The sequence below is a fragment of the Elaeis guineensis genome, chromosome 8, assembly GCF_000442705.2.
Source record: "Elaeis guineensis isolate ETL-2024a chromosome 8, EG11, whole genome shotgun sequence".
NCBI lineage: Eukaryota > Viridiplantae > Streptophyta > Magnoliopsida > Arecales > Arecaceae > Elaeis > Elaeis guineensis.
This window is the reverse complement of record NC_026000.2, coordinates 2,948,041-2,970,898: the sequence shown is the minus strand read 5'-3', so window position 1 is coordinate 2,970,898 and position 22,858 is coordinate 2,948,041. Positions and strand designations below refer to the sequence as shown.

The 22,858-nt window shown below is 39.9% G+C and overlaps 1 protein-coding gene and 1 long non-coding RNA gene across 3 annotated transcripts; both read left to right on the top strand.

Annotated features, from left to right (window-relative positions):
- The first annotated feature begins 3,653 nt into the window (after nucleotides 1-3,653).
- LOC105050771 (protein CYPRO4) lies at nucleotides 3,654-20,096 on the top strand. The gene is made up of 2 exons (XM_010930916.4): nucleotides 3,654-5,499; nucleotides 19,580-20,096. Exons 1-2 carry the CDS (start codon nucleotides 3,853-3,855, stop codon nucleotides 19,859-19,861), a joined length of 1,929 nt encoding a protein of 642 aa, XP_010929218.1. The 5' UTR covers nucleotides 3,654-3,852; the 3' UTR covers nucleotides 19,862-20,096.
- Nucleotides 20,097-20,620: 524 nt separating this feature from the next.
- On the top strand, nucleotides 20,621-21,831 carry LOC140851064 (uncharacterized). Of its 2 annotated transcripts, none has more exons than XR_012133863.1 (3): nucleotides 20,621-20,759; nucleotides 20,881-21,088; nucleotides 21,226-21,831. It is a non-coding gene; the product is annotated as an uncharacterized lncRNA (long non-coding RNA). The 2 variants fall into 2 exon arrangements; XR_012133862.1 differs by having other exon boundaries at nucleotides 20,621-21,088; nucleotides 21,226-21,474; nucleotides 21,549-21,831.
- The last annotated feature ends 1,027 nt before the right edge of the window (nucleotides 21,832-22,858 follow it).

Genomic DNA, 22,858 nt, shown 5'->3' with positions numbered 1-22,858 from the left:
GCTTATGCCTGGGACAGCCTCCACTGGCTTATAGGTAGATCAGCCGGCCAAGAGCTCATGCCTGGAATAGCCCGTCAGGAGCTCATGCCTGAGACAGTCTCTCACGGGCTTTCGTACGTGGGACAGCGGCCAGGAGCTCATCCTGGGACAGTCTTGAAAGACTTTTTAAGTGGATTCGATCCGGATGGTGACTAAGGTATAGAACTTGGATAGTTCAGAACCAGAAAGAAAAGGTTAAAATCATGTGATTATGAAAGGAGAAATGAAAGATAAGACATGAAATAATTGTTGAATAAAAGGGGTTTCACCTGTTAACATATGATGATGCATCTATTTTGACAAGACAGAAAATTTATGAATGTTTGCATTATTCTGGACATTGAACATGAGATTTTATATCTTACTGCTTATCCTTATTTTCAGATTATATTACTATATCAGTGTGATATGGAAATTCTTACTGGACTATAAAGCTCACACCCCTTCATCTTTCTTTTTCTTCTCAGAGCTACAGGACGTTCATGATTGGCTATGGCTTAGATTTATGGGTGAGCAGATGGATAGATAGAATGTTATAGTACCTGATCAGAGGATTGAAGAAAATTAATTTGTAATTATGCAAGATTTTATGAATTATTGTTGGAATTAATTGTTAGGATGTTAAGATTGTAATGATTTATTTTGGCCTTGCATATTCTTTAGGGCTTGCTCTAAGGAGTGTGCGGCCATTATGTATCCGACCCGAGTGTTGGGTTCGGAGCGTGATATTATGTTAAGGGAAAGTTCTTGGAGAATCAACTTACGAGTCCTGGACATTGATAAAATAGGGTAATCTTAGGAAATTAGAGGAATAAACTAAACTTGCATGCCCCAGCCCTATGGCCCGAGCCGGGAGCGTCAAAGACGGCCGCACATCCCTAAGAGTAGAGATAACTTACGGTTTTCATTCTATAATTTTATAAAACTTTATCAATCAAGAATATTAACTAAAACTTAAAAAAATTGAACATTTGTTTAGGCTTTTGAAAAATAGTGGATAGTTTGATTTATCTCATAATAGGTTCTAATCTAGATCACCGAACTCAACTTAGCATCCAAGGGTTTCAACCAATTCTCGGATCTAACAATTATCTAACATGGATATTTAGTTAGAATTCATGGTTATCTGTAGGCATAGGATTTGGCCGTGGTCATGCTTGCTCACTACTTAAATCCGAGATCCTAACTGATCATATTAAAATAGCTAAATTAGATCTAATTCATCAACTAAAGGAAAAATTAGACTAATTAAAGAAGATTAGACTCAGTCAGGATGAATCAGTAGAGATAGAAGTAGAGAGGGAGAGAGAGAATCAGTCTGGGTTAAATCAGCATCAGAATTTGATCTATCAATGATCACAATATTTGGTGCAGGATCAAGGAAGAGGAATTAACAAGCATGAAAGTGCAGAAATTACATGAATAACTAAGTCATGAAGGGATGGGAATAAAGAAAGGAAATAAAAGAAGGGTATGAAATCAGAGAGAAAGGAAGAAAGGGAAAAGGAAGAGAAAAAAAAAAAAGAGAAAAGAAGGAAGGATGGTGGCAGTACGGAGAGCATGACTGCAAGTGGCAGCAACAGTGCTCCACAACCGATGGCAGTAGTGGCAGTCGGCAAACATGAAGGGGAAAAAGGGCATTCGGATCTGGTTTGAATCTTGTTTTCTCTATTTTTTGAGTTATTGAAGACCTATACAGAGAGGGGATGAGAAAGGGGAAGTACCAAGAGTGGAGGCATCAGCAAATCTTGACCGACCAGAGGTAGAGTTTTCAACCAAGATTTACGATGACGATACTAAAATAGAAAAAAATAAGACAAATTGGGGTTTTTGAGAGAGGAGTCTCGGGTGATGGCAGCACTTGACACAGCAGCACTCAGCTGCTAGAGATGAGGAAGAAGGGTGAGGAGGTAGCGTGAGGTTTTGGTGGTGAATTAGCCGGAAGGGAGATTTAAATCGATGGACTGCTAGTGGGATAAGGTTAGTCTAATGCTGGCTCTTTCGATTGGAGCAGCTCCAACGATCGCCGGTCACCTTCCCTGATGGGGTTCGATTAAGGATCATGATTATAATTCTCCTATTTCGATTGCGATTTCATCCCCCTCCCCCCCTCCTCCCTCTTTTTTGTTTAGATTTGGGCTAGAGTTGGCTGAGCTTGCCAACTTTGGTCCAGTGGGTTCAATTTGGGCCGATTCTCATATTAAAAATAAAGGGTGAAAAGAATGGAGCCCTTGATGTTTAGGGACAGATGATTAGCAAGCTGATATTTTTACCATTTGAGGACAGGTGGAACCGGTGATTAGCTAGCTGATATTTTTACCTTGAGATTGACTACTTGACATTGGAGAAGTGTTGCACTACTTTTGGACTGAAGAGTCTCTACTATTGAAGATGTTTGACTCGAGGGACCTTTTCGATGTTGCTTGGACTAACTATTGTCGAGTTTTTGGAGAGACCAATTCCCTGTTGTATTCACGGTACTAGGTCAGGGCATAGCAAAAATTGGTAAATTTCACACTCCTGATGGGAGACAATAAAATAACATGAAGGCTCTTTATTATATAATTACTTGCAAACTCAAATTTATATGAATTATGCTATATATGCCACGTGAGCTTCAAATATGCTTGCAAATTTCCATACAACATCAATAGTTCGCGTATGATATCTCAACCATTTAAATTTTTATATAAAAGCTATTTATTCAATCTATTTTAACATACGGCATCAACTTCTTTAATATACCTCTTGTTGAAACAATCCATAGGTCTATTGTTGCTTGTACGATGTAATTGCTTGCTTTGGCACCATGTTTCCATATTTTCCAAACTACATGTTTAAAACTGAAAATTCAATTACTTACTCTCATATTTATTATTTATCTGATAATATTAGTTTTTATAAAATATTTACATTACAATACTATACTCATGTATTGTATAACTTTCTCTGTAAATTTCACGTCATCTTTATTTGATAATTTGACTCCATCTTTTGGTTGTATATACAGCATGTGTTAGATTAATGTACTTTAAAATCTTAAATTTATTAAAATATCCAAATTATAAGTTGTAGAATGATTAAAAAATATATATATATATATATATTAATTTTTGACATTTCAATGAAATATATATATTTTTTGCTCTTTTTGCATAGTATTGCATACTTGCGTTATTTTGCGGTTTATCTTTCTGTTATATTTGGCCGTTTCCCGTCCACCGGATCGACCTTTCATTTGGCCATTCGAACGCGGCAACTCTTACCGTAGGTGACACAATCCGTCCGAACCCTCGAGTTTGATTCGGTTCGAAGGAAACCCCATGCCTCAACTAGGCTTCTTCCTAACCGTCCGCATAGAAAATTATACAAAATTTGATCTACCCAATAATTCCCTCACCAACACGCATCCTGGTCGCTCATAACTGACGTTGTATTCCCACGTCACCTTCTCTCTGGAGGGACGCTATATCAAACGGACGTGATTAACCTATACGACAAAGGGAAGCAATCCTGGAGTATCGCATAAAAATGTTATACACATAGTATTATCCGACCTACCTCAAAATAGATACTAGCGCTAAATGCACGCGGACCGGCGGTGACCAGGAACTGCCTTCCCTCCTTAACCCTACTCGGCCGCTTCGCTCTTCTTCATTTCCTCACCGCTTCCAAATTCAAATCGTCCCTCGTTTCCATCCCCTCCCCCGGCTTCGCTTCGTGCGCCACCGCATCCGGACACTGATCCGCTACTACCTCTCTCCTTCTCTTCAATCACCCCCCCTCTCTCTCTCTGTTTCTCTTCGATCCGCCATGGGCGGCGCTCACAGCCGCGAGGGTTTGGAGCTGTCCGACTCCGAGAGCGAGGCCGAGGAAGAAGAAGAATACGAGGAAGAAGAAAACCCTCAGAAAGAGGAACATTACATGCCTTCATCGGCGGAGCGGAGCCGTGGCAAAACCCTAACGCCGACCACCCTCGACGAGGTCGACGAGAAGCTAAAATCCCTCAAGCTCAAGTACTCCAAACCCTCGTCCTCCTCCGCGCAGAACCCTAAGGCCAAGAACGTTGCCAAGCTCTATCTCCACATCGGCGGCAATTCACCCAACGCCCGGTGGATCACCTCCGAGAAGCTCGCCTCGTACTCGTTCTTAAAACCCTCCCGCCCCGACGCCGTCGACGATTCCGATGGCGACGATCAGAACCCCTTGTCTCCCTGGTTCTTGAAGATTGGTTCCAAGGTCCGGGCGAAGGTGGGCCCGGACTTGCAGCTCAAGTCGTTCCCGGACCAACGGCGCGTCGATTTTGTCGCTGATGGGGTCTGGGCTCTCAAGTTCTCCACACCGGAGGGCTACCGGGAATTCCAGAACGAGTACCAGAATTGCCTCTTCGAGAATACCTATGGTTTTGAGGCGACCGATGCCAACAAGATTAGGGTTTTTGGAAACGACTTCATGGCTTGGGCCCGGCCGGATGTGGCGGATGACACCATCTGGGAGGATGCGGAGGAGAGCTTCGAGAAGAGCCCGGGCCCGGGCTTGCCATCCCGGTCGAGCCAGGACCTATTGGAGGAGTTTGAGGAGGAGGCCAATGGGGGCGGGATACAGAGCCTCGCCCTTGGGGCTCTCGACAACAGCTTCCTGGTGAGCGACTCCGGAATTCAGGTTGTCAGAAATTTTAGTCATGGTGTTCATGGGAAGGGGGTCTCGGTGAAGTTTTCCAATAATGGAAACAGAGCCGGTGGATTTTCTACTCCCAAGAAGGCACTTTTGATGAGGGCTGAGACCAATATGATGTTGATGAGCCCGGGACAGCAAGGGAGGCCCCACGCTACTGGCGTTCATCAGCTAGATATTGAGACCGGGAAGGTGGTGACAGAGTGGAGATTCGAGAAGGATGGTACCGACATCACCATGAGAGACATTACAAATGATAACAAGGGATCACAGCTGGACCCTTCAGACTCGACATTCTTGGGATTGGATGATAACAGGCTCTGCCGGTGGGATATGAGGGACCGGAGAGGGATGGTCCAGAATATAGCCAATTCGATGGAGTCGCCAGTGCTGCAGTGGACTCAGGGGCACCAGTTCTCTAGGGGGACGAACTTCCAATGTTTCGCAACAACAGGAGATGGGTCCATTGTGGTAGGGTCTCTTGATGGGAAGATAAGGTTGTACTCAAAGAGCTCAATGAGGATGGCAAAGACTGCTTTCCCGGGTCTTGGGTCGCCAATCACGCATGTGGATGTTACTTACGATGGGAAGTGGATATTGGGCACAACAGACACGTACTTGATCCTTATATGCACTATTTTCAAGGACAAAGATGGGAAGGAGAAGACGGGTTTTAGCGGAAGAATGGGGAATAGGATTGCGGCTCCAAGGTTGTTGAAGCTTACTCCATTGGATTCACATTTGGCTGGCAAGAACAATAAGTTCCACAGGGGTCAGTTCTCCTGGGTAAGTGTGCACTTCCTTTATTCATGCACATTAATGCACATTTACAAAACCATTTATAGGTTCGCTGCTAATAGTTAGATTGTCTGTTGGCTTTCTTTCTAAATTAGTACTCTTGATAGTCAGAATGCCATGCTATTAAGATACCACATCAGGTTGGTTTTCTCGAGATTGTAATTTACTTCGCTAAATTAAATACTGGAACAATTCATTAATCTTGTGTTCATTTAGTGTATGTCATTAACTTCTTATGCAACAGTCTTCATTTTAATCTCAATTGTAAATTGAGGGATATTGTTGTAAACACTCGATAAGGGAATTGAGTCATCTTCACCTGAATTATTTAATGAGAGAAATAGAGATGTTTAAATGACATGAGGAAGGTGGATCCAGCTTGACAGGTTCTGAAATTTACTTTTCTTCAATATTTGGGGATGAAAAGCTCAAACAAGCTATTGGCAGGTAAAAAACTGAGTGACATTTGGCAATTGTCCTCTAGGGATTGCAAAATATAGTTTGACAGAAATATGTGTATGATATTGTCTTATAATTATGACATGCTATAGTTTTATATCATTTATTATTCATGTTGTACAATCAAAAATGAGATATTTAGTTCCTAGCTATATTTTCTATGGTGGAGTTTGTTCAATTCCGGAAACAAAGATACCATGTTTTGGTCTACCATACTTTAAATCGATGCAAGGGGGAGATTCTTTCCTCCTGCTCATAATAAAACCTTTTTTTCCTTTTTTTGTTCTCTTCATCACAGTTTATAGCTGGTACATAAGAAGAAACTAAGAATTCAATTGTCATACTTGAGAGTATGAAATATGTCTCTTTTTTTAACACTGATTTAGGAAATATAACCAAATCTAGAACACTTCTGCTTTTGTATTTTGTTGTCATGACCTTTGTGGGGGATAGATATTGGTGCTATAGCACATGGTTTGTGATTCTATCTATCTTTATTTGCATACTCAACTCTGTTTAAAAGATCCTTCGGTTAATTGTAATTCAGCATCATCACTATAGAATAGTTATTATTTCAAGCCTGCCGAATGATTGGAACGTGTTGACCAATTTGAAGCTGGTACTGGGTGATGCATATCGCCATTCATTTTCAAGCCCGTATCCCTGTACTGAGTGTAGCTTAAAACTGATATTAGATATTTTAAACAGATAGGTTGTGATAAGTGGCTCAAAAAGTCATTTTGAACTGCTCGGTCATCATTGAATGATTAACTAGAAAGTTTCTTTCTTTAGTATCTTTTCTCATACACTTTAAAAGCAACAACATTCATTAGTTATCAAACAATACTTTTTATCATCCTCTTCAAGTTGTGTCTTGTAGCTTATTGGCTGATTAAACAAGTCATAGGAAAAATTGGAGGGAGAAGTCCTTGAGAAACTGAATATGCTTGATAATAGTAACTTAGTGTCTTTCAATTTTCAACTTTGATTTTCTCCTAAGCTAGCTTTATATGAACAAGATCCTGGCATAGGTTTTTCCCTCTTTTAATCATTACTTGGGGGAAAGGATGAATGGTCGAAAAGCATCAAAGGTCATGATTGAAGTGATGCTGGAAAAGCTATTCAAAAACTAACTTGAAAAGCAATTGATGAACTAACTCCAAAACATTTTTTTTTTCTTGTTTTACATCATTATATATATATATATTCATCAATTGTCATTTTGATTTAATCAATGTCATTTTAGGCAATTTTTTAATTTGATTTTTTTTAATTTTTTTGGCTTATAAATGAAAATTAGCTAGGGCTAGAGAGAACAATTCACTAGTGATTAAGGTAGTTGTGATGCATGACCATGAGTGCTTAACATGAAGGTGCTCTAATAAAATGTAGCAAGTTAGGTGCTTTTCTAATATCTTGTCAAACTAAAACAAATTAGTATTGGAGTGAATGCTAATTATGTCAAGGCATAAAGCCAGATAAATACATTTTAAAGCGGCCTTTTTCCTACAAGTAGAATATTAATGAATGGTTGCATGTACGGATATTCCATGATGAAACTTACAGAAGATATCTGCTGTTCATGTTTAACATATTTATACAGCAAAATGCATACAACAATATAAGTTGCTGCATCACCTTTTATCGTCCCACTTTTCCAATTTCATGTGGATGATAAGTTAAGAGTTTGTATGTGATAATTTTGTTTAGAAGTCACCAAAAGAGTTATTCTAAAGCAATGAACGAAGAAGAAAATATGATGTTCAAGGACATATTTCACAAATGAGAGGTCATAAAAGCTCGGAAGAACCAAAGTGGGATTAATGAATAAAGATTCTCAAGCTGCGGTACTAGATAAGATCTAGGGGGAATGGCTACATGAAGTATGGTGGTCATCTTGGTACGTGAACGAACTCAATCCCACGATAAAAGCCCAAGCAGCTCTACTGGTGCCAGTTGGCTTTCCACTCACTTAGCTCGCCAATGTTGTAGATTAATGTATCTGGTTCAATTAATGTGTTTAGCATTGCTGAGGCAGTAGTTTCGGCAGGGGGAGAAGTTAAGCAGGAAGGTGTGCATGGAGGTTTAAGGGGAGAAGGAAAGCGATGGAAAGAGCTTGATACGTGAGGTAACAATGCTTAGCTGGTCTAGATTGGTTACATCATATGCAATGCAAGACCACAAAGCACAGTATGACCTAGGTTTGAAGGCAGCCTAGATTTCTATGAATGGCTGAGTGAAGTCTTATAATGCTGATTTTGGTAATATCAAGATTAGAATCACAAAATGATGAGGTTGGCAAAGTAGGCTCTCTACTAATTGAACGGTGTTCAATATAAAGGTTGTTTTGCAAGTGAGATGGTGCAGCAATTCCAAGCCATGGGCAAATGATGCAAGCTCTTTGTAAAACTACAATGAAGATGAGAGATGAATACTAAAATAGGCTACACAGTGAAAGTAATACCTGAGTTCCATGAGAAAGATCTGGAGACATTGTTGGAAGAAATAGCAGGTCGGAAAGCTGATGCAAGACTGCAAGTCAATTATGTATGGTAGTCTTGAAGTTGTTTGAAGAAGAAAAGGTTAGCTAGTGATTGGTGGGTTGATCTAACACCCAGAGCAAGTACATGTGAATGGATAGTAGTTCTGGATGCTCAGGTTATTAAATAAACCTAGGCTTGTGAAGAAAAAACTGACTAAAATAGGTTCAACTGTGTGAAGACCATGAGCATCATGCAACTCGGTAGAACAGGGCTGATATATCAAGTGATGAAGAACAACCTAGATTATTGAACAAGTCAATTGAGTTTTACAGCTCAAAGACTACAAATTAGCTAAAGACTCGTGATGTCTTCACATTTAATATGGTTTTGGATTGCTTTGAGCCCCAAATGGCACAAAAGTTAATGCCATGTCTTACATGTCTTTGCTTTGTTTTCTTGAGGTGTCATCTGACATTTTATGTTCATTACTAAGCAATGGTCTTCCTTAACATTTAATAATTCATTAACACCATGGAGGTTGCTGACGTAGATTGTATTTATGATTATATGAATAGGTGTGCAGATTTTTAAATTTTTGGCTTTTTTTGTTAGCAAAATGCCAAAAGCTGGGGCACTTACTTTGTTGTGATATAGACTTAATAATGCTGTTAGTAGTATTGAAGTTATTGACGTGTAATTTGGCACTTTGTAGCTACTCTAACAATTGTAGTGCATGGACAGACTGTGTACGGTAAGGGTTTTGTGGTGTTCTGTTCATTCTTTGATTGGAATAATACAAGGAACAAACATTGATGGTCGAAATGTTTTACACATTGCCATTTGTTTAGGAAGTTAGATGCTGAAGATATAAGCAATTTAGGAGGCGGTATTTTTGACCATGTCAAATCTAGGTTCAGTGATGTCCTTTTGGAGCGGTTTAACTACAAGCATGGTTGATATTAAAAAGGTGCTGCGGGTATTGAAAAGGATTCTGAACATTGACAAAATCTTGGTGAAAAAGTGGCTTTTCTTGTTTATGACGAAGAAATTGCTTAGTTTGCAGTCCATATTAAAGTGACATGAAAAACAATTAATGCTATCATCGCTATAAATGACTTTGACTTGAGTTATAAGTTGCAGCAGCTTAAGAAGAATGTTTTATATGCTTTCAATGGTTGACGACTTGAGTCCTATGTATGTTTCTCTCCATTTTATCATCTTATTGTTGAATGATGGAAAAATTGTTAGATGTGTGCCCTAGATGCCAGATTGGCTGACACATTCCTGTACAAATCTAAGAGCAAATTTGTAATTTTGACTATAAATCAATAAATGGGTTATTTTCTATCACATTGTGTACATTGTGTCTGTGATACATCCTTTGAGTTAGTAGGAATGTCAATTCATATTTTCAAGAGTTGAAAATTTAAGGCATGAATTTACATAACTAATTCATAAACAGCTCCTGACCATAGGATCATCACGAGGATGGTGATCGATCCGGAAGATTGGTGTACGATCGCTTCTTTAGGGTAGATGTGTCTTGAGTCTACGGTGTGGAGACCCCGAAGCGAGAGTACAGGTATTCGTTGAGAACGAGAGTACTGAGCGTGACCACCTCGAGCAGTCATAAAGAAATCTACCTTCTCGTTGATGACTAGCTCGATACTGCAGTTGTGTGTCTAGTTTTTTCATCTGAGGTGCATCGACAGTTCACTTGAGTGTGTTATAGTTTGACTACACCATAATTCGGTCTCCTAGCCATTCGAATCCTGAGGTGTATGTTGGCTGTAGCATATTCATTGTAGGAACTAGGTCGCACCAAGATGGGATCTATCAACCTCGGTAGATGAGAGTAGTTCTATGATGATCGAAAGATGAGTCCTTAAGCCCATGGCCATGGCAGAGTGAAATAATGAAAAGAGTTTTTCATTGGGGTTTCACATCGGACTCGGATCGATTGATTAATTCATATGATTGATGTTGGGTTTGACGAGTTCACCTTAATCCTAATTCAGTCGGGACTCATGATAGAAGAACTCAATCACACAGGTAGCTGCACCGAGAGGTTCGTCTTCAGTTCTAATAGGTTGCCACCATATATTGTTAGGTGTCACTGATGGATTTTGAGAGCAATTAGAATGATCTTGATGATCGATCATTCTAATTGTATGAATCAGAAGAGTTCTGGTCCATCGAAAGGAGTTTGATGATATCGATGATGAGATCACGACATGTCTCATTACCATATGGAATTGAACCTAACTGGGTCACACTAACAAGGGATAGGATCTGGATGTCATCAATTGGGTTAGCCAATTGATTTGGATTAGATTCAATTAGGTTCAAGAAAATCGTGCTAGCACTCGATTGAGCCTAACTTTCTCCTCGTGTAATCTTTTCTATCTCGACTGAGCCAAATGTGATTTGACTCACTCAGAAAATCTTGAGAAGGTTTTTCTCAGTCTAAATGAAGTTTGTCCAGCTCAGAGAAGTCTTGTCTTAATTCATGAGATGAATTTAAGACAACACCTACTAATTCCTGTCACCTGTCATTTTCATTTTAGGACATCTGTCAAATGTTGACATATGGGTCTTAAACTGAAGGCCACTTGGCAAGAACTCATTGGAGGATTTTTGTGGAGTGTTCACATGCCAAATCCACATTAAATTGGGCGCCATAATCAGATTATGGCGTGAGCCCAATTGGATTAAATGGCGCCCCAAATGGATAAGGATGGAGAGTCTTGATCAACATGGACTCTTGGGCGCCACCTCCCTTGTGCTTATCCAATGTTGCCGCCAACATAGGAGAGAGAGTGAGGGTTCTTATCTGATGTGATCAGATGACATCACTCCAATCAGAATTTTTCTGGATTTATTAGAATTTTCTGATTAGTCGAATGATATGGCACTGCGCAACGCAGCAGGGTCTATATAAACCTGTCTGCGCCTAGGGTTTAGAGATTTTGCTCCCTACCTAGCAAAAGCCAGCCACCCCTCCTCTTCTCCACGTCCTCCCTGGTGTTTTCTCTCCCCTCTTCACGCCCAAAAGGTTGGGCGTCCATCTGGTGAAGGATCAAGGCGTGGTGACGCCTTGAACAGGAAGGCTACAGGACTTCTTCGACAGGCTGCTGCTCCAACTTCAAGAAGACTTTTGAAGATCTTTCTAATCAGATTTAGTTCTGATTTTTGGAGCAGAGATTCGCGAGGAGAAAACGATCCAGATCCTGCCCGAGTGGATACTGGTAGAGGCCAGGCGATTGCGTGGCTAAATCAGAACCTCAGGCTTGCTGCGATCATCTACAGGGTAATCAGATTACCTTGAGATATTTCATGTTTCCTCATACTTTTAGATTTATTTTAGAATTAATATCAGATAATAAAATTAGATCTAGAGATTTAGATATGAAATAAATATAGGATAAAATTTTTAAAAATTATTCCGCCCAGATTTGATGAAATCTGGAAGATCCTACAAGGAAAAAAGCGGTTTTTCCCTTCAAAAATAGCAGTCCATGTTTCAAAATGATAATTGTTTATTATTTGTGGTGCTAGTTCATGAATATTTGTGAGAAAACAAGAGATTCTAAGCTATTTCTAGGAACTTAGAATTATTTGGTAGTTTTTTCTTCTTGATGTCCTATGCATTATTGCAATTAGGAAGTGGCAGCAGATGAGAGAATGGTAATTAACTTGAAAGAGTTAAGAGAGAATGGAAGATATCTGCAGTGCTGTTCATTATTCTTTGTTGTAATTTACTTACGGTGGATTTTATTGATAGAATTCTTTCTTGATCATAAAAAATGGATTTTCCTGAGATGAATATTTTTCTTTTGTTGGTGCTTCAGGTTTTGGGTTGTTAAGCAATTTTTTGCAGGTTGGTATGATATGTCTTATGTCATTTTTACCATAATCAATTAATAGAAGTTAAGATTATCTTTTATATTTTTTGTAGCTAATATATTGGATTTATCTTACTAATGTAAAAATCTAAAGGTGAGCATTTGTTAAAATTCATCAATATCCTTTTTTCCTATCCTTGGACTGGATCTATTTTTTCCACTTTTGACCAAGATATTCTAAACATTCCATTCTTGTGCTTTTTCATCCCTTTTTCATCTATAGCATGTACCAATCCTTCTCTTTCCTCCCCATCTCCTCTCTATCCAGTTGCCCTTGCCACCTAGCCTATGGTCTACATGGCAACACCACACTATCTCCCCCACCCCCTCCCCCCTTCCCTTCCTTCCTCCCAACGCACATGCAAAAGCTTTTCTTGCAATGGCAAGTAAAGGTTGGCTGTCAGGAACCTGCTAGCAGCTGGCAGGATAGCTGCCACCAGATGGACAGAGCACCCAACTGTGAGATGGCTATGGCCGGAGAGTTGGAGCACCTACTGACAAGAAGCCACCTTTGTGATTGCCTAGGGAAAAGAAAGAAACAGCTTTGAAGGAATAGAAAAGGGTTGGATCACAAAGAGAATTTAACATTAAATTAATCAAAATAATAAAAATATAGTCTTACCAATTTTGTCTTGTCAATGGCAGTGAAGGGAAAAAAAAATCTATTCCACGTAATACATGGCATGCACTTATCTTGAGCAATAAAAAATCCACATTATGTTGGACCAAGAAATTGATGTTTAGATAGTAGATAAAATACTATAAAATGATATCTGGGTACTAGGATATATTAGTTTATATTGGCCAAAATAATATTGGCTGATAGTTTAAGTATTTATATTTGCTTTGAAGATTGTTTGTATGTCTCCCATTAGTATGTATCAGTTATCAACACCACATTCCAGCCCTACTACCTAATCAGCTTAACACCATAAAAACTCAAATCAGGTTGCAGTGATTAACAACTTAGAGCACTATTATTGAAGGTACCACATTTTGAATTAATTGAATCCTTATTGGCATAGAGATTGTTAGTCTCCACAACCATTATATGTAGGACTCCATGAAGATGTTGTGTGTTGAGAGGCTGTTCAGAACTATCACAATGAATGTTCTGCTTCTAGCCAGTGCTTCTATCTAGCCATAAGGCCCTATTCGTGGAGAAATGGAAACTAGTAGAATAGGTGTTCTCAGTTTGCTAGAGTCTATTCTTTTTGGACTGTGTAAATTTATTATTTCTTTCCTTAAAATAAAAGTAGTTGCAGCTTTGTGATAAATATGCTAACATGTTGATATCAGACCTTTGTTGCATGTGCTGCTTGAGTTGAAGCAATCCTCTAGTTGCCCTCGAAGGCCCATAACTTAGGTGGACAGCTTATCTGCCAAGCATTTATTATAGCCTCACAAAAAGTGGCTTGGTAGTGTCTGGTTGGACTGTATTTTGATGCAGGTTGAGGTACTAGATATATCAAGGGTTTGGATTGTGGCCACCCTCCTCCCACTTGATGATACATCGTACAATTTTCACTAATTATTGATTTATTATTTATTTTTAAAGTAAATTATAGAAACCCCTTAAGGTTTACGTTTGTTACATTTATATCCAATAGTTTGAAACCTGCATTTACGCTTAATTAAATTAACGGTGTTGGAACAACCATTTACAATATATAAAAAGTCAAAATTATCCCTTCCACCTCCTATACAGCATCCCACCACTCTCTCCCATCTATCCGCTCCTCTCTTTTCTTCTCTTCCTCCCGTGCTTCGTAGGTTCATTTGGATGTGCATCGCACGCGTCACCATGACCCACCCTTCCCCTTCCTCTCCGATCTCGGAGATGTACATTGCCAGCGTGGCAAAGCTCATTGTCTAGATTTTTAGAAGGGTTGTGATAGCAGTGCGGTGAGGATGGCGAGAGATGGGAAGAAGCACCACACACAGCACGGAGAGCGAGGCTCTATTGTTGCTGACTTCATTGCCACTTAGGAAGGCCATCGTCTATTGATCAAGGGTAGCCTTGCCATCGTCTCCAGATTATTGCCCGCTGATTTTTGACTGTCAACACATGCAAAAAAGGAAAATGAATAGTTAGCTAGAATAAGATTATTGGTGTGCAAGGAGGCAAATCAATTACGCCAAGTACAGACAAACTATGGGAGAAGGGAGAAGGAAGATGGAAAGAAAAAACAGTGATTCTTGGAATGCTGGATGTAGGCTCACGCCAAACATCAAGGATACGATCCCTGACGTGATTTAATAAGCCTTTTGCTCCGGTCTTCCAGGTGGATGGAAGATTAAATATGTTAGCACCTAGTTGCTGATGTCTCATGCCTTTTCTGGCATGGTCCACTAAATAAACTAATCACAACCTGCCATGTAATCATGTAAGCTTTGACTGGTGAATAAGCAACAGCTTAGTGAAGCTCATCGGGTACACTTGTAGGAGATGTCAAAACATGCATCTCCTTCAACTCGGCAATGCACTTCAGAAGGAGCATCCTGTCATCCTTTTCCCTCTCTAGCAGCCAATGGAGGAGGCTCTCAATATCAATCTTGTAGTGGATGGCCTACATGATGGCCATGGAGCACAGGAGGGAGCAGAGGCAGGGGATCCAAGAGCACTAGTGGGCGTGGCTCGAGGGGCCCAAGGTGAGGCGGTGCTATAGAGGAGGAGAATGATGGAGTACAAGAAGAAGAAGGTATGGTAGAGGGTGGTGATCGCCTTGTGGATGGCATCAATCCTAGCCTCCTTGAGGGCGAAGCTTTTGGGAGATGAGCTTCTTTTCTTTAACCTATTGTTTCAAAAGAAGCTTGTGAGTTGCACCCTCGGCAATCTGATGGAGGGGGTGGTGGTGAGGGTTCTGGGCTTTTCTTGCGACTCACCACTCATGTTTTCTTTTTCTTCTTAGTGAGAAAGAGAGAGAGAGAGAGAGAGAGAGAGAGAGAGAATTGAATGGCAAGGAGGACAAGAAGAGAACAAAAATGGATGGAATCCGGTGGGGGTGGTAGCGAGGAGACTAGCATGTAGAGGTGGTCAAGAGAGGGGTCGGGGAGCCCGAGCGGCGAGGGATGAGAGAGCAGCGGAAGGAGGGGGGAAGAGAGCATCGGCTTGGAAGTGGGTCTCATCTTTGTCCAGAAACAGGCAATGGAGCTCTCTTCCCCATCTTTTCTTATCCTTTATTCGAGGCTATTTCGGTCATTTCAAAAATTTATTATGACGTGGCAAATAGGTCCAAGTTAATATTAATGGGCTGTCTTACGTCATGGGTTAGACTGTAGAGTTGAATAAAACGTGAAGGGTATAAATGTAGGTTTTGAAAACTACTGGGTGTAATTGTAATTTTGATCTAATCTTAGAGGGGTTTTTATAATTTATCCTTATTTTTAAGCATGCATTACCTTATTTTAGTAAGTGACGAATTAATATTGTTGCATAATATTGGGAATTTTGTATTTTGCTAGTTGACACATCATTCTACGGTAAGGATAGTTCCCCAAATAAATGTGAAATTTTCCTTAATTTACATTTATCATCTGTAATTTCTTCTAATTTATTTATAATATTCTAGTTAAGTTTATATGTTTATGATTTTTCTTTTTTTATTTTTCAATTTAGTTAGGCAGACAATCGTTTTCCTTATAAGTGTTATCTGGTCCTCTGGCTGCTTGCATACCATATATTAATCTACTGAAATACCAGTTGCACATTTCTGCATAATTGGGTGTTTTCCTTTTCTGAAATATTTCTTATACTATGCAGTCCATCATTCTCTCGGTTATTTGTTATTCCATGTTTTGATCTCAAGGTCAGACCACACTTGTTTGGTGAACAAATGGTGGTCAGAGATGTGTTCATTTCAAATGATCCTACATGATTGTAAAGTGCAACTCTATGTTAGGCATTTTGCCCAAGGTAGCTTAAAAGTGACAGTTTTATACTGACATGACATTACACTTTGTAATTATGATCCTAGTTCCTTTGGCTTCCAAATACCTGTAGGCTTCAGAAGGCTTCTTTGACAGTGACAACCTAGCATATTCATCCAGCAGTAAAGAGGATATGTACATACCAAAAAGAAAATAACACTAAGTTGTTTGGGTTGTAATGTCAGGCAATAAAGAGGGTAAGAGCATGTGAAGTGACTGTTGTGAAAATGACAATATTAAGATGGATATATGGTAAATTTGGTAGAAGTGGTTCTTGAATTGAATATTAGGAAGCTCAAGTAGATGAACTGAAAGAGGACAAAACAATGGAAGGCTGTATTATGTACATACCAAAAAGAAAATAACACTAAGTTGTTTGGGTTGTAATGTCAGGCAATAAAGAGGGTAAGAGCATGTGAAGTGACTGTTGTGAAAATGACAATATTAAGATGGATATATGGTAAATTTGGTAGAAGTGGTTCTTGAATTGAATATTAGGAAGCTCAAGTAGATGAACTGAAAGAGGACAAAACAATGGAAGGCTGTATTATATTGTATTTTTTTTGACCAGAGGAGATAACAGAAGGGTGGGATTTGTATATGCCTGGAAGATTTAAGGAGTTCTGATATTAGAAAGCCCAAGTATAGCTTTTTGATCAGGACAACATAAGAGGCTCTGGGGAGTATGGGGCCTGCATTTCACTGGAAGTTTAAGAAAGAGGAACAGGAGGAAGTTCAAAAAAGAGGAATTTGGAAGCCTTAGACATCCTTAATGGAAGTTTTGGAAAAGGATTTGAGTCTGAGTTAATCAGGAATTAGCACTTGAAATCTGTTAACAGAGAAGAAAGATTTCTAAAGTCACACCAGATAGATGGGATAAGCTTTTTTGGTTATGAATTATGACATGAATTTGACTTGTAAAGATTCGTAAGATAAACTAATGGTTACCCTTTCTTCAACCTGTTGCTGTAATCATTTTTAATGCCTTCATTGGAATATATAGCAGACTATGGTTCATATTAGCTGAGGGAGAAGTAGGCGAGACAAGCCGCTGGAGGCTGTGTTAAGCTATTTGTGAAATGATTGATAACTTCAGTCTTGGTATATTGTATGAAGGGTTGAACATCCACTCAGTTCAGGTTAGACCCAACATTGAACAAGGGTCAGGCAATTGTTTGGGAAGTTTATTTTGTTATTGATAATATATGAAATTCCTCAGCCTGATTAGGAACAATTTTAAGCTTTGTTCAGAGTTTTTAGTCCTTGATTGTCACAAAAGGAACTAGTATATGACTAATTTTTATTAAAGGGTCTGGAATTTTAATTGAATATTCTTTAAACTAGTTAGTGTTGGGTATATTGGATCCATATGCAAGAAGGGGCATGGATGGCTGTGATATTCTAACTGGTTGCATATTTTTTCGCTTGATAACTATGTCTGTACTTTTTACTGTAGGACAAAATTAACCAAGAGTTCATATTTACTGAAATTGGTAGCATGTAGAGTCGGTCATGCATGCAACATTTACATGATCAAAAGACTCCTACAGTCTTAACATCGTTCAGCCTTCTTGTTATGTAGTTAGTAATAATAGTTAGTAGTAATACATGAATTTTGTAGAAAAATCCAAATTTATGGGGGATTGCGTGATGAGGCATTCTTTGTTGATTATGTCTTTTGCTTCCTCTCTTCCTGTTTGGATCTGATTGTCATGAGACCTTTGAGTTTGAAACAAGCTTTATATATGAACTTAAGTCAGTAATAATGCTGTTACATCTTAAAGTCCTTTTTTTTTCTCCCCTTTTTTTGGGGGGCGGTTTGGGGGGGGGGGGGCGGCGGCGGGGGGAGGTAGTTTGGTGTTAAGATTGATACTGTCCTTGGTTTTGAAATATGCTCAGTAGTCATCAGAGGCTTTGTAGTGACAGTTCTGTTATGTTTGTCATTGTTGAAGAGCATTATGATGTGAAAATTTGCAGTTTTTGAGAGTCTAATATCATAAGGACTTGCAATTGAATCATTTCGTGTGAGTACATGGTTGGCAATCTTTGATGATTTTATTAGGTAGTTTGAAGCATTGAGACTGGGTTTTCAGCTTTCCATTGTTTTTCAAGCAATGATAATTGACAGAAACTCTGAACTGGTTTACAGAATTGAAGCAACCAATCATAAGCCTAGATATGTTGCTACTTGCTACAATACAGTAAAGATTAAAAGAAGAAAATGATGTGGTTCTAGAGTCCGATTATCATGAGGTACGAGTCTGGACAATGATTAAGTAAGATCCTGTTAACATAATAAAAATCCTTTAATATATTAACCCCTCTATTTTATGGATGTGTTGGATCCTAACTTGATGGTGATTTGGGGTTTTTAGCTGTGATTTTGGATGTGCTTTTATGGATCAGATTGAACCATATTGTTGGCTGGTTAGATGAAGGCAATCACATGGACCCTTATTGTCAACCACTACATCAGATCGGTAAATCAAAGAGTCAGACATCCAAGGCCTTGATTGTCAAGATTGATGACTTAACAACCTGGGGTCTATAATTCTTGATGAATTAAAATGTACATCTTTTTTTGTTGGAACCCTTGGAGATGGGTAACTTTAGTTGTTCAGATTCCAAAATAAATTTCTGATGAGAGCTTTTGTCCTTCAGTTGGTTGTTGCTGGTGGTAGAACATGATTGACATCCTACAACTGGTTCCTTAATTTGTTTTACATGAAATGTTACCTTTTTTCAATGGTGGTGGTTGGGGTGGAGGGTTGGCAGTGCAAGTATTCTTAAAGATTTATTAGAGAGTAAATTATTTCTATCTGCTTGGAGAAAAATGATGATGGAGCACTATGAGAGGTTTTGTTGTTGGCATTAAAGAGGGGAATTTTACTAGAGGATTACATTTATCAATCAGTACATCTGTCATTAGTGATCCTCATTCTATCACTGAGTTGAAACAAAAAGAAAAAGTCATGTTGTGTTTTATTTCTGATTTTGGAGCTTAATATTATTATGTGCCCTTAATTACATTGAAGATTCATACTAGATATTCTCAAGTAAGCTACCTTTGCCTTCTACCTGGCCTTCTATATATTCTTGCATACGTTTTTGCAGCTTGTACTATGTTGCTGCTGTGGTATTAAACAAATTTCTAATATTCTCAAGTTATTAATTTTAATTTTTGTGTTAATATAATCAGCATGAATCTCTAAACTCATTCATTCTGGTTGGATGCCAGATTTTAGATCTGATTTGGTTGATGTGTCTTTGTTTATTTATTGCAACCTTCAGGTCACTGAACATGGTAAGCAGGAAAGGCATCTGGTTGCAAGTGTCGGCAAATTCAGTGTCATTTGGAACTTCCAGCAAGTGAAGAACAGCAATCATGAGTGCTACCAGAACCAGGAAGGATTGAAAAGCTGCTACTGCTACAAGATCGTCCCCAAAGATGAATCCATCGTGGACAGCCGCTTCATGCATGAGAAATTTGCCTTGAGCGACTCTCCAGAGGCACCATTGGTGGTCGCGACCCCGATGAAGGTCAGCTCCTTCAGTATATCAAATAGACGCTAACTTGTGCCCATTGACTGCCCTTTGTATCGTCTTGTTTGGAATGTATTGGAGATTGTGTTTTGCTTGGAACTGCGCCGGTTTGCATTCACTACTGTATATTTGGATTGCACTCACTGTTTGTGATTCTGTTGGAACCACCTCTTTTTTGTTTTTTTTTTTGGGTAGAATTGGAACCACCTCTTTGTGTGGCTATTTAAATTCTGAGTTTGGTTTATAAGAATTTGTTTGTGGATTTCACGGTGATCTCTACCTTATTAGGAGGGCTAGGTGATCCTGTTACCAGGGACGAGCCGTTTTAGTACAGAAACCGATAGTGGTTATTAATTAGGGCTATGGTCTGGGCCCTCGTCATGAATGAGCCCAGCCAGGTTCTGGGACCTTTTCGCAAGCTGTAAGGTCCAGAGGTTCTATTCTTGTCTTTTTGGCTGCAGCCTTGAGCAACTCTTCATGAAATGTCATTTTGATCCGACCGTCGGATCACATCACTTCCATAGTTATTGGGCTTTTGGTAAGTTCGTCTTGTGCCGTAAGACCTTTGGCAAGTGTCCTACAATCTCTTTTGGAGAAATTTTTTGTGCACTGCGCGCGGTGGTTGGCTCACGCGCGGGCCGGGAAATTTTTTTTTTTTTTTTTTCCCACCGCTGTCCGGCCCCGCACCTGAGCCGTGCGTTCCGCACTGCACGCGGTGCACAAAGAATTTTTCTTTCTTTTGATAACTTCCACACCCTCAAACCATGCAATGACCTGCGGCAGGTGTCCTCCAAGGGCCGTGTCGTCAAATGATGTAGCTGCTGAGTGGACTCCCAAACTGGATTGGCGGCATGGGAGCCTTCGAGCAGCTTCCTTTATCCTCTAGGAAGTTGGAACTGGTCAAAAAGGACTACCATCTTAAGACAAGGTAAGGTTAGACACTTCTATTAAAATTCCTCTTCCTCTCTTGCCCTCTCCCTTTCTTCGCTATGGGATGACGATAGTTCCTAATCGTCACCTATCAAACTGGTCGTTGCTTTGGGTCCAAGACCTCCTTCCACCACGATTGGAGAGTAGGAGGAGAAATACCACATCGTTTGGAGACTCTGAATGTTCTGCTAGTCATGGACGGGGGCCCCAGCCACTGGATTTTCCACGTTTTCTCTGCGACTGATTAGTCTGGTCTTTGGTTGGAAAATAGGAAGAAATGTCTTGCTATTGTGTTGAAAGCTAAAGAGTAAAGATCTTTGAATATGGGTAAGGTTAGGAACCTCCAATTCTCTCTTCATGGTTTTCCTTTACTTATTTACTTATTTTAATCAAATGGATGGCAACAGGGGTGGGACCCTATCAAGTGGCTTGCCTAGTAATTGCCTCTCTTTTCCTGGATGCAGGATGGAAAGTGGTGAGTAGCAGCATATATTATGATCTTTTGATTTGGTGGGCAAATTGTACCAAACCAAATTCCATGCGACAATCAAAGAAAGATCATGTGACCTGCCGGCCCACTAATTCACTTCGACAAATGATAAAGAAATCCATCCACTCTCAGGAAATTTCCTACTCTTGGTGGATCGCTATCCCACATGCCTTAGTCTACGGTCAATTGATTTAATTTTCAATCTTGAAGCAAGTGCGATCTGGTGAGTGTTTTTTTTGGATAAAAGATCTGGTGAATGTTTAATCCATAATGTCAAACGACTAATGTAGTGGACAGCTTGAAACCACAGCATCTTGTTCGTTGTTAACATTGAAGAGGTGCTTGCTCAAGCACCTACCAGGCATGATTCCAAGCACCTCAAATCTAGGGCTCATTTGCAGTTCAAGGCAAGATTCCATGCAAATCTCCATGTCGGGATATGGTGCCTGCAACCCGATCATGGTGACGTTGGACCCATCGCTTGTGCCATTAACCAAATCCATGAGCCTATGGTGTTTATAAACTATTTCAAAAAAATGTAGCACTGCCTTTTCTTGCCTTTACCCTTAATGCAAGCTTTCTCACCATTTCTGACGCCCAGATCCATTAAAGACCCTTTTTCCACACATTACACTAAAGAAAGGTATATCAGGTCCAGGAGCAAGTTAGCAAAGTAATATCAGGTAAAAAGAAGAAGTTCTTCATTTTCTCATGACGTTCAATATAAAAGGAAGGCAATCATGAGTATTTAACTAACAGTCCTTGTAAACCTTTCTTAGTATCCTAATTGGATGATACCAGCCCCGCTCCATGCTTTTGAATACATGCGTAACATGCCTGCATTTATTTAAGCTTATTATCCCAAGTTTTGGACCTCCATCCCTTTACTTGGATTAGCTGCTTGGAGACCATGATAACTACTTCAAACAATCTCCTAACACCCCACATGTGGCTGTTGGACAAATAGGATCACACCATGATCTTAATTTATAGGAAGACAAGCCTACGGATTTCCCTAGTAAATACCTTCATTATTTCCTTGTGCCTTCCCCTTCGAAAAGTCTGACAGCAAATCACACGGCTGCGATTTTCTGGGCCACCATCTTATTCGTGGGCCCCCACCCTTGAATCGTAAACGAGTTAAATCTAAACCTAAACCTAAGAGCCCAATCCTGACAGCTTGCTTGTCCTCTCCAACCCGGCGGATCACCGTTTGACTGTTCTGATTCCCTCCACCCCTGACTGGTATTTGTGCAATTTCAGTGTATTTATTTTTTCGAATTGTTTTTGTATGGAGCACCATAGTAAAATGGATATCTGGGAGTAGCACATCGTCTTACTTCGTTCCTTGGTTCGGATAAAGTGGGCCCCCGCACCCCCACGTCCCCCCCCCACCCGCGCGCGCGACCGAAGCGTTCAAACTTCCACCACGCGCCTGGTGCCACGTGTACTAGTATTTCATCCAACGTCACCCCTCGGACGGTGACGTGTCCTCCATCCCAGGTAGGATGTTGGGGAGTTGGCGGATCACGTGGCGAAACCCCTATCCAGAAAACGAACGACCGTACGGAACTCTCTCCGTGCGGGCGGAGCATTTACCGTTCTTT

Excerpts from the sequence above, each read along its gene's own strand:
- LOC105050771 (XM_010930916.4), top strand. The coding sequence starts at position 3,853 with ATGGGCGGCGCTCACAGCCGCGAGGGTTTGGAGCTGTCCGACTCCGAG. Across the intron at positions 5,500-19,579 it reads ACAGGGGTCAGTTCTCCTGG|GTCACTGAACATGGTAAGCA; the intron begins GTAAGTGTGCAC and ends TGCAACCTTCAG.